The sequence below is a fragment of the Dromaius novaehollandiae genome, chromosome 2, assembly GCF_036370855.1.
Source record: "Dromaius novaehollandiae isolate bDroNov1 chromosome 2, bDroNov1.hap1, whole genome shotgun sequence".
Lineage (NCBI taxonomy): Eukaryota > Metazoa > Chordata > Aves > Casuariiformes > Dromaiidae > Dromaius > Dromaius novaehollandiae.
Window position 1 is genome coordinate 145326797 of NC_088099.1, and position 12823 is coordinate 145339619.

The 12823-nt window shown below is 34.1% G+C and overlaps 1 protein-coding gene across 3 annotated transcripts in view; it reads right to left on the reverse strand.

Moving 5' to 3' along the window:
• Positions 1-1341: 1341 nt before the first annotated feature.
• MTDH (metadherin) overlaps positions 1342-12823 on the reverse strand; it is a 34002-nt gene continuing 22520 nt past the window's right edge. For all 3 annotated transcript variants that reach the window (XM_064507694.1, XM_064507693.1, XM_064507692.1), the window contains 5 exons: positions 11378-11505; positions 10717-10833; positions 8136-8255; positions 5158-5314; positions 1342-3481 (listed from right to left, as the gene is read on the reverse strand). In XM_064507694.1, coding sequence (XP_064363764.1) covers positions 3411-3481; positions 5158-5314; positions 8136-8255; positions 10717-10833; positions 11378-11505 — 593 coding nt within the window. In that variant the 3' untranslated portion in view covers positions 1342-3410. The remainder of the gene's footprint in view (positions 3482-5157; positions 5315-8135; positions 8256-10716; positions 10834-11377; positions 11506-12823) is intronic.

A 12823-nucleotide genomic window follows, 5' to 3' on the forward strand; every position in this document is an offset into this window, starting at 1 on the left:
CTTTCTGCTCCTTTTTTTAGCTCCCCTCCCCAAATTCACTCAACTGATGCCCTTAGTTCTTATCTGTAGCAATTCAGTTGGAATTCTAACATTAAAATATGTAACAGTATCTTTTAAAACAAAGCTCTAGTTTGAAGTCTTTTCCTTCAACCTTTTCCAATATAATAATGCAGAAATCTTTTCAGTATCAGTCTGGAAAACAGAGTTTCTGTACTTCAGTGGTATGCCTGATTCACCAGAAGGAAACTCACAGGTACAAACAGCTGGAAAAGTCTTACAGCTTTTAACACTGAAATCTTGATCAGAGGCCTACTCAACTCATTTAAAGGCAGAACAATTTGATTAATAGCATCTGGAAGGCTGCTTAAAACCATGCATTCTCATGTCATCTGCACTCATCCAAAGCCTTATTTCACAGGCTAATCCCATGGCTAGGGAACCATTAATAAAGCAGTTTCCAGTGAGATACAATTCAGTTACAAACACAACAATACTAGTTGTATTTCTATAAAGTTTGAAATGTTTTTAATATGTACATTCTTTCTTAGTAAATATTAAAGTAGTGCTGTTGTCTTGCACTTTCCCTTTAGATTTCTAAAAGGAGATCAGAAATACAGTTTTCATCCCCCTCCAAACCAATGCACAGGTTAACCTCGTAACAAGCACATGTGAATTCTGTACACCTCTCCCTCCCCACAAAGAAATAAAAATATGCCATGACTATCCAATTACACATCATCACAACAAGTTTAAATTACGCAAACAAATCATTTCAGAGTATTTAAAAAACCCAATATATTGGATTTATGAAACCATTCCATGCACTGAACAACAAAAAAAAATTAATTGTAGGTTTCTCTAAATGGTGTTTTCTCTTCCTATCCAAGTACCAAAGTCTGGATTCAGTGTATCATTAAGACTAACCACTGCTTTAGTCATAGAAACGTGACAATACATAGATAACCGAGTTTCTGTTTATAGACAATATGCTATATAGTTACTACCTCTTTAATGAATGTCAAATAAAGCAAGTCTAACTCTCTAAGACATTGAAGCTGCACATTTGAAAAAAGAAAAACACAAGAAGAGGTGCTGCTAAATAGGTAACATTTTGACAGGAAGGCTATGCATTTATATGATGCTGCCTAGCAGTAACAGTTATTAGCAGGTTTCCTATGTTGTTAGCTAATTTTTATTCAGAATGACAAGCTATTCAAGAGTTAGAGCTTACTAACCAATTACTATCACCAATTTTATTTTTAAGAGACCAAAAAAAAAAACCACAAACAAAAAAAACCAAAAAAACGACGACTTATGCAGTGAAAGCTCTTGAGGGCAGTCTTTCATACTTAAGATCATCATGTTTTCCACAAAAGAGGCTTGTAGCACAATACAGATTGGAAACACATTTTGGACATACATTACAAACCTGAATTCAAAGGCTATTTGTTTTACCTTTACATAGAAAGAGATAAGTAAATAAAATGAAAGTATTATTTATAAGCAGAGGACTCTACGTGATTTTGTAATATTCAGTCTGTGTGTTTAATACTCCTTGAAAACTGTACTTCAGTTCTAACTTTAGTTTACATAAATCCTGACAGGTCTCAATCTTAAGCATTAACCCCTCCCAAGTAAATAAATCAATACTGTCAATATGCTCAGTTTATTGTAACAAGTTGATTTAGAATGTCACTGAATTAAACAAAACTTCTGAACATGTAAGCATATTCTTGATATACAGGGGTTAATACCTGTGCAAGTTAATATCCATTTATTAGGAAAGCTCTCCATTAGCAAGGTGCCTTTTCAGTACAATTAAACCCAGCTTGTTTCATTAACTATTCTTGCCCTGCAATACTGCTGAACTGCAGTCAAGTACAGTAAGACAGTAAAAGATTTTTGATCTACAGTACCATGTGTTACAGCTGTTAACAATTCTGTTTGTTCCACAAAACCAAAAGCCAGCCATTTAAAAAAAAAAAAAAAAATCATGGCTCTTCTGTAACAGAATTCAACAGGTGATGTTAATTACCATCCTTACCAAACAAGTTTTTGTAAAGGCTATTTACAATGTACACAGCTGAGCATGCACCATATAGATACAAATGCACCTGCCAGTTTGATAGCATGTAATTACACAGTGCCTAGAAATGACAACACATCTTAAAACACCATTTTAATTAACAATTTCAAGCAGGAAAGGTTCTTTATTTTACAACTGCTATACTTGCATGAATGTTTGTTTGTTTTTCTTTTTCTTTTTTTTTTTTTTTTTTATAAAAACACTAACTCCTGTCCAGAAGTCTAGACACATTCTATATACTACAGGTTAAGGCAGTTAAAAAAAAAAAAAAAAGAAAAAAGAAAAAAAAAAAAAAAAGAAAAAGTGTTCCTGATAACTGGTCTAGACAATGTCAATTAAAGCTGTCTGAAGCCACGCCAATTCTTCAAAAAGTTTTTGAAATCCCATATAATTTGTGAGTGAAAACAGTTCACCTTGCTTTTTTCAGAGTTTTAGTAATACAGAACAGAATTGGGTGTAGTAAATAAATGCTAAGAGAAGGGGACATTTGATTTAAATTCATTCCATGAGTTTAAAAGTTAAAGGGGTACAATTTTAGACTGGAGTCTGAATCAAACATATCTGTAAGGAATGAAGCAGAAAAAACTAATTTTATGCACATTACTGCATTCTTAAAAATATATTGTTATTTTCAACAATTCAAGTAAGGTAATAGACATTATCAAAAATAACTTCATGAACCATACTCAAGTTTCAAATCACATTCTCAAACTTTTAACTCAAAGCAGTTTTATTGTGTTAACTTCATATAATAAACCATGAAGGTTTGACTGTACAAATAGTTAATGATTTGCACTTGTGATTCCTTTAATAGCTAGCAGAGTTGCTAACCAACTTACTATAAAGATATGGCAGATTATGTATTTAATCAAAGCACTTTGATTTAGGCATGAAACAAATTCAAATGGTAGACATTCTGTGCTTCTAATGCATCACTCAGAAGAGAGGCAAGAAACACCCACTATTGTACAGACAATTATTTTACAGAACACCCTTAAAATTAACCATTTATCCGCAGCTGTAGATGAGAGTATAATCTGTTGTAAACAGGGCACTGTGTTGTAAAACCAGTTTTTAATTAAGATCTCTCTCCATAAGTTGGAAAAAACACTCTTCAGAATGTCTTTCAAATGTAGTATGTTCTGTTTTCTATACCATAGTTACTTTCCTTTGACTCCTTTTTAAAGATGTTTGTGTTCACAGCAGTTCTGTTTTTAAAAATTGGTTGAAATTTATATAAAATTCTGTACATGTTCACAAATTATTGCATAAACAGCATAATCTTCATGATAATATTCAGCAACACATGTCCATCTCTGGAAATTCACGTTTCCCTTCTTGCTTTTTTCTTCTTTTTGACCTGTTTGGGGGATTCCCAGCTTTCTTCAGACTTTGCTAAAAAGGTTAAACAAACAAAACATAACTATAGCATTATGACTGAGAAAGTTTATGTAGAACTGACTTATAAAATACTCAAGAGCACATCCCATATTCTGACACTATTCAGAAATGTCAACTAGCATGATTTTTGAAAGCAGAGTGCTTTTTACCTTCTTACCCCAAATAGGATAATTGAAAATGCAGCTAAAACAAAAGTTTATTTGCTAATTTCAAATTCCTTTTTTACATCACAAATACAAGAAGTGAGACACAAAGGAGGTCATTCATTTTCTTACTTAATGAAGATTTACAGTAAGGTCATTATTATTTTTTGACTAACTTGAAATTATGTACATGTAAACAATGCACATTAATTGTTCATTTTTATCAGATTACACCATTTTTAATCACGAAATGTAAGTGACCCTTGTCTGTCAGAAGATTAATTTTTAAAATCAGGAATCAGGTAAAGATGTGGTTATGTGGAACCCAGAATCAAATAAAGAAGCACTATGTTAGTTTATTGAAAGAGATTACCTTAAAACATGCTGGCTATCAGAAATGGTAAGTCAGGTAAAACATAATATATGTTGAAAATAAAAGATGTTGTTCTTCCTGAGGCATGATTTAGTAATAAAAACCTTGACATCTTAGAACCAGAATAAAAACAGTAAATTGAGACACTGACTTGAAAGATTTTCTGTTGTTTCAGTTTTTAATTTCTTCACAACCAAGAAGCCAGTTAATGTAGTTGAGTGAGGTTAATACTATGAAGTCTAGTTTCTTCTGCTGTTGTTAAAAACAAGTTTAGTACTTCAGCACTTAGCCAGGAATTTTTTATGAAAAGTCGGTATTTATTAAAAAGTCTAATTCAAACCAAGCTTCAGTAGTATGTGTGGGGGGTGGTGGTGGTGCTTTGTTTTGTTTGTTTTTAAAGCTTTCATACCCTGACATCCCTTATACCATCTTTCTTGTAGTGTTAGGTGAGTATTATGGTACAAGTATCTTTTCCGAGTGCAACAGAGGATGTGTTTGAGACCTCTGGGCACAGCTTAATTTTAAAATGCAACAAACCTTCCTTTGTTCAGGTTGAGCTATGCACTGTTAAGCTATGGGGGGGAAGCATCACCCAACACCTTGCTACTTAGCACGTGTGTTTTTGCATGACTACTACATTTCACAGAAGCATTGGGGGGGGAGAGGGGAGAAGGGGAAGATGTTAATGAGCTAAGCTGAGAAGCGAAAAAACCAGTAGGTTGAAAATTCAATTGCTCATACTTTTCCAAATTTCTGATTGCTAAACATCTTGTCAACTGGTAGGTTAGCACCCATCTGTGCCAGTGAAGACTTGCAAACAGGCCTTTAAAATCATGTTGGCAGAACTACTTAGTCACAGCATGAAACTCTAGTCCTGATGGCAAAGAGTATGTCCAAATGTCTGGTGAGGACTGTACAAGGCCAATAGACATCTCCACAGTCATTCCAGCATATGAAGCCAGTTTTCCTTACAGTGAAAGGACATTTGTTGAACTTCTTCTACCAAAGTTAAAATACAGCAAGACATATAAACAAAATACACAAATACTGGACTTGACACCCAGATCACATGGTTAAAGCACATGTAATCAGAATGCTTATGGGAGGAAACTACACCCTGAATTAGGATGCATGAATTGTACTGAGATACTTACTCTGTGGAGGAGGCACACTGTTTTGCTTAATATTGGGACTAGAAACATCTGTCTCTTGCAGCATCTGTGGCACTTGGGAAGTGATCTTGTCAGAATCACTTTCTGATACAATTACAGATGGCTCAGTAGAAACAGCAAGCGAAGGAGCCTCCTCAGGCTATTTAAAAAAACCCAGAAAAATAATTACAAAACTTAAATAAAATCATACAACAGTAAAGCATTCTTATGCAGTGTCTTTTCTGGCAGCATACTTGGCAGATACTATGAAGATGGCACTGAAAAATTAAGCCAATATTAAAATCCTTTAAAATTTTAATCAAAGCTGTAAGACTATGACTGCCATCTAGCGCCAAAAATTTTACTTGTATACAACCAAAGATAAACCAAACAAGTTAATCTATATTAAAATGCATAGTGTGTAGAGAAAGGGAGAACAATGTAAAAATCACTTAGACTCTAAAAAGATTCTATTACACATATGCAGAATAGATGCAAGACACAGTGACACATTGTATGCATTTTTGTTCAAGGCAAATAGGTCCAAATATGTAACTCAAAAGATGAAACTTTTATAGTATTCAGAAAGTGTTTGTAGTTATTTCTATCAACTGGTCCAAACATGCCCTGTGCTTATATTACAGTAACTTCAGACAGTTGCAAAAGCAGTCAAAAATTTTTCAATGGAAACTACTGTAGGATGAATTGCTATACAGAAGATATTCTTAGTGTTTTCCAATTATCCATTGCATTTTGAAGGTTCCCACTGCAGAGAAACTAAGCGTAGCTTACTGTGTATCACTGGAAATTAAGTGCAGTAAAACAGAAATTGGAATGCCAAAAAAAAAAAAAAAAAAAAAAAATTGATGTTCCAGTAGAAATATCAGAGCAAAAAAGAGTGTAAGAGAGCCATATGATCCCACAGCAGGTCACCTATTAGCAAAAGGCTTCAAGTAAGATTATATTAGGGAACAGTGCATCAATCAAGCAAAAAACCCCCAAATTTTAGCATGTTGTTAAAAAGTTATGGCTGTAGTTGTGCCACAACAACCAGGACCTGGAACTGTCACAACAAAGCAGTGAAGTCTACATCCAACCCAGAAGTATACGGATCCTAGATATCAGTTGGTACTGTTTCCATCATTGTAACATACAAGCATGTCACAAAAAAACCTTAATCAGAACATACAAAAGACCAAAACCAGATATATCTATGTTTTTTACCATACCACACCAAGCATGAAGTTGAAGAGCTTTAATAGCTTACATAAAAAAAGAGGGTAAGAGTTCTTAAACCTTTTACGAAAGATGTTTACTGTGCCATTATACAGCAACTGATTTTTTTGAACTAGAATTGCAATATTTCTCTTAATACCATAATAAAAAAACCCAAACCAAAAAACTTTTTGTATCATCTATGTTGAGAAAGTAATCTTCCATGCTGCAGGATTTCCAGCTTGGCCAATTCTGTATTGTCTAATGGTTAGCAATCATCACCTACACAAAATCATTAATTATAGAAGGATTGATGTGACCTCTAAAGCAGAAAGAAGAGTTACCTGGCACAACTGGGAACTCTTTTGTAACTGATTCAGGTCATTGGTATTGTTCAGAGTTTTGTTAATACTGAGTTACTATGCAACTGCATGTAAAGCCACTCAATTAAGATTTAAATGGCATACAGCTGTTACAGGCAGACCAGTGAACATGTCTCAGCCTGAACATTAAAGCATGGAGTATTACTGCAAGGGTAATTATACAGCTGCATATAGCATTATCTGCACATCTTTCCAAATGAGGTATTTTTGTCTGACTTCTGGATGAAGGGAAGTGGTTACTGATACTGAATGCTAAAAACTCGCAACTACTCTTAGCTGAGATTTTCTGTGTTTACTGTACACAGTAACAAATCAGTTCAGAAAAGAAAACTGAAACAAGCAACAAGACCAATTTGCTGATACAAGTAGTTATATGCATGATTCTACAGAGTTTTATTAGTTAGTAATAAGTTTCACAAGTTATTACTTATGAGTGATTTCTAACAGCATCTCTCAATATAAAAGTCTGTGCCTGCTGAAAGATGCCAAAGGTTTTCCCTAACACGTTCAGCCCAATATGGAGGGGGTGGGGGGGGGGGGGGGGGAAGGGAGGAGGGAAGACTGTTTCTTTGGTGATCTCTAGCCTTTGGCAAAAGCTTCCATTTTAAGCCACCTGCATTTGAACTTTAAGACCTTGTTATCTTAAATACCAAGCATTTGTTACATAAAAATGTAAAATTCAGTATTCTGACAGATGCTCTGTGATACTGAACTGCTGTCTCAGTAGTATTAACTACTCTTTATAGAAGATAAAACCAATACCACCAGAAAAATTAATTTTTTTTTTCCTACGATGCGATTCCTGTAGAATAATAGTACCTAAGGAACCTGCTGGCTGGAGAAAGGTGAAAGAGAGCTCCTATTATGTAGAATATCTTTGAACTGCCAGCTGAAGCAAATGGTCAGTTTATGAAATGGTTCAGCAAAAGCTTTTATTTTTCAATCATTAACGTTAAGCTCAGCATAGCTACTAGAATTCAAACTTAGACTATATTTAAGTGAGAATATAAAAAGTTGGGTTAACACTTCACTCTGTTGCAATGAAAAATAAAATATAGTAAGATATTTGTCTTACTCTCAAGAGCTATTAGTTCTTAGCTCTCCAGATCTCAGAGTTTTAAAGTATTATTTATATATTCAAACAAGAAAATAAGTTGGCAGTCATGAGAAGTTTAGAAAATATTGCTTTTCAGAGAGGACATGCTTTTTAAAACTCAGTGTAACTGACCTATTATCTAAAATTCAAGACCCCAATCACCTTCATAAACATGTAGCCTGAAGCAGCATCCTCACTGTGACATTATCATAGACAATCTTAGTGCTTCAATGAACTTTTAAGACTTCAAAACTGGAAATTACATAAACCCAGTTCTTTATTCCTACCTTAGCTGGTTCACTAGTATTTATGGTCTTCAAAGAAAAAGCTATTTCCTGTTGCGGTTGAGCTTTTGAGGTATCCTCCTGAAATTCTTCTCCAGCTTCTCTATCCAGTTCTTCAGTGTCCTACAAAAGAGGTAAAAACCAGGAGCCCATATTTGTAAAAAATATTCTGACTCTTCACCCTCCAGATCAGTTTTGATGCCATAATCTGTTTCAGTAAGAAAAACAATCTAAAAAACAAATTACGGAATAGTGGGCTAATACAGTCAGCCTATGCTAACACTCAATTTATACAGTGTAATACAAAAATATCTGTAGAGCCCAAAGAAACCCAGAAAGCAATACTCTTCATGCTATTTACTAACAAAAAAACCCCCTATCAGAATGAACTGCACTTTATACCTGCATGAAATTACAAGGGTGGGAAAATCAAACAATTTACTCCAAAAATTCTGTAAAAGTATCACTAAGGGATTTGATCTTTCTCAATTCTGTGCTTGGCTATTAATACAATTTTTTTAATGCAACCTTTAATATGATAAAAATCTATACAGACATTAGTTTAGGCTTTAACAAGTATTCTGCAATCCAATTCAGTTTTCCATGATGCCTGTATAACTAACTTTTCTGTTCGCAAACTGAAAAGATTTCCAAAGTATCTAAGAGTCCGAACCTTTAGTCTTCAAACACTCTTATGGTGGGAAAGTTTTCATTTACACTAGGAATTACAGAGTAGATACATTAGTTTAAAGTACCAGAAGGACCCTGTGGTGGAACAGTAAATGGACCACAGATGTCTCGTTTTAGGCTGGAAGTTTCTTCTGCTTCTTTCCTTTTGTTATTCTCCCTGGAACCCTGTACAAATGCAGTCAGAGTCCAAGTCTGTTCATTTCGAAGAGGAAAGACTGTATCTTACCTTTTACTAGCTGTGATAATAGTTTCTACTCATGTTTCTGACAGACACTCAAGCCAACAAACATGACAGTGAACACAAAAGTATAATCAATGCGTAAGATGTTATTTATATGAACATATTCAATTTTCAGAGTATAAATATACAAGTTTTAAGTGAATTTTCAAGTAGTACTGGCAAGTTAAATGAGTAACTTGCTGTAACAGAAGAACAACCTATTAGTGATGTATTAGCCGTTTTGTTCCTGTGAACGAACACCTCTAATTTTCTCTAAAAATATAGAACAAAAATGTTCACTTTCATGTTTAGACTGATGTATTGAGTGAAAAAGGTAACTCAAAATCAGAACCAAGGGAGGCCCATGGTAGAATAAATGAATTTGCAATATTAATTTGGACAATAGGATTTATTTGACACATATAGCTTAAAAGGTAGTTTATGGGTAATAAAAAAATTAATTTCAGAGTTCACTTGCTAAGTTGAAGACCCATATAAGACCTCTGAAAACTCTCATTAACCATAACCTATTAATCATGACTTATATCTACAGTCATGGATGGATATCAGAACAGATGGAGATCAGAAACTGGGTATCAGAACATGACAGATTTCAAAGATAAAAAGCAATTACATTGCAGTCTGAGTATCCTCTCTTCCTCTTCACCTCAAAAAAAAAAAAACACTGCAAATTCACATTGACTTCATAGAGTCTCCCAGACTGAAAACATGCTAATCGCAAGAAACAAATCCAAAACTAGTATGACTGGAATAATGCTTTCCTCCTCCCTCCAATTCACTTAGTCAGATTCAGCTGGGAAGCTAACGTCTTGAAACAAATACAAGTTACGAATGGCTACCAACTACACACAGAAATAGAGATGTATTCTGAGTGTAAACTATTAAAAGCTTTTTTCTATTAGGAAAGTAGTTGCTTTAATCTATTAAAGCATGCTTCAATTGTAAGCAAAGTGTAATCTGCTTTTGCTATGTTTACAATAAATTTGTTTCTCTCCGAGTAATTCTTCAAAAGCTACTAACCATTTAAATAACATGGAAGACTCCAACCATCCTCAGTTTGCAAATAACAGCTTGTTCAGATCTCATTTACATAAAATAGCTCTATCTACTGAGTTACAAGGCCTTGGTACTTCAAATCTCACATAAATCAAACTATAACAGTACTTCAGAAAACCACTATATCCTAGTATAATTGTGTTTGAGACAGCCTAAAAGAGAACTTCAATTTCTCTTCTACTTCTTGGTGGGCATAGCTGGCTAAGAGGCTGTCTTTCAAGAGAACACGAGAGGACGTCCCATGAAGAGGAAAAAGTTGCTGCTAGCAGTATTCCTATGGTACAGGATAATGATTTGGCAGAGCATAAATAATTCAGGATAAACACTTTCCTCATATTTCATCATTTCCATAAATCCAACCAGACTGTGTTCATAAGTCAGACATGGAATCATTCAAAATTAAGAAAATGCTAATGAGAGTTAAGTGCTTTAAGGATCATTTTAATTCTTGCAAAACAGTAGTAGACTAATCCAATACCATAAAGAAATTAACTTCATCTTTCCACAAAAGGATTTTGCATTAAGTCAATAATAAACAAAAATAAAGTCATTTTGTGAATTCCTCACAAGCTGCTTTACAGACTGTCCAGATTTTACCTTTGCAGGAGAGTTAGCCTCTTCACCCTGCTTCTTCTTTTTCTTCTTCTTTTTCTTGGATTTCCCACTTGCAGAACTCTGAAGTGGGTCTGCTTTTTCTCTTTCATTATCTGAAGCCTTCATATGGGAATATAAGGGATTTAACATTTAGAAGCACAATGAAACTATAGCCTAAAAATAATAGTTATAAGGGATTTAATTACATATCGATGTTTAAGTGAATACAATTGTATCTGTTCAGTTCATTTTAGAAAGACTACATTCTTAACATGCTATCTGGAAACACAGAGGAGTTAGGAATGAAAAGGGTAATGGAGCTAATGTCATGGAAATAGTGTTTTTCATACAGAATAAAAATATTATTAAAGAGCAATTATGAAGAAGGACTGAAACCTCTCTTAGTACGCAGTGATAAGGTAATACCTTACGTTAATATAAGACAGTAAGATTTGACACAGAGCTCATTAGAAGAGAGTGGATTCTATTCTCTCAATAAGAACATTCAGCATTTCCTTCTCTGTGTACACATTACCATATTTGTGCGGCTTTTATGAATGTAACAGAGACAAGAGATGCCCTTTATCATCATTCTTCGGTCATTTTAAGAAAAGGCAGTGGTAAGGACAAAGTTATAGAGCTTAGGAGAAAATACTGCCTTTACCTTCTGAACATCTGATGATGTCTCTTCAGGCTGTGGAACACAAGCAACTTTTTCTTCATCTACCCAATTTCCCCACTCTTCTGCTGGTGCGTTCCAGTCAGAGCTGGGATCAGCTGAAGAAAGCCCATCTGCAAAGATTAAAAAGGTTTTCAGGAATGCCTTCTTACTCTAGTGGTGCTCTTAATAGCTTAGAAAAAAAATGCTGTGCAAATAACCATTTCTTGATATCAAGATATAATATAGTCATTTGCCACATTTCTGAAAAATATAAAGATTTTAATGACAAGTGGAGGACTTTGCGAGTAATAAGTAAACTTTGTCTATTTTACAGAGCAATGTGATTACCAACTAGTCACAGCAGCAGCTAGCTAGATTTAATTGCTTTGAGACATTTTAATAGACTGTGTAAAGAGGGACAAATTTAAGAGTTGTTCTCCATCTTAAGCCTTCTTCCTAGCTGGTGAAAAAACCAAGATGAACTGTGAATAACACTGACGAATCTTACTTTTGGTACGAATTCTATAGAAGTGACATATCTGAAAATGTTAAACTTAAAGAATGACTTTTGGCTCAGTATCACTGACATTCTTAAATACCTTATTTTTTCCTAAGGCTCTGCAAGCCCGTACTCTGTTTTGCCACTAGCGTCCACTTATAATGGCACACATTTATGTTGTCATGAATGACAGATTAACACGTCAATTAGTAGAAAGTTACAGAAAGAGGGTTTCAAAACTGAACACCTTGTAACAGAATTATAAGCACAAAATAAAGACCAACATCGCAAATACTTCTTACTCTTAAACTATGCCAAACTGAGGGAGAAGATTTAAACTTGGTCTGCAAACTGTGGCAGGATTCATTTTAAACATCTGAAAACTTAAGTCAAAAAGAAAAGCAGTAATAAACCCAATTACATTTACTAGCAAATGTTCCAAGACCAATCTCTTCCTTCTATGTAAAAATATTACCTAAATATTAAAATATTTAGGTAATAATATACTTTGGACAGTCTATACAAGAATTTACTGATCTGAATAATGAATCGCTGCTTAACATAGCTAACAATTAATAGGCTTATCTATTGCCTTCTCACCAATTTCTTAAAGAAAATTCTCCATTCTTTTTTAATAAAAAATGAAACATTGGCAGTATCTGTACATGCAAGTTTCTTTGTACTAAACCTGCTACCACAGTAAGGTGCATCACAGTAGCTTGAACTTTAATTATTGCCCCTATTTCTCTTTTAGCACACTCCAACTACTTGAAATCTATGACAAAATGACTGTATTAACAGAAGCTATAAACATTCCACTCAGAAATGTGAATAAACTATGCTCTTGCTAATACAGAGAAATGATCATTTTCAGATGATTAACTGAAGTGTGCTTTACTTATCATTAACCCAGACAAGAGAAAAGGTAAGTTCTGAAATGATTTAGTATC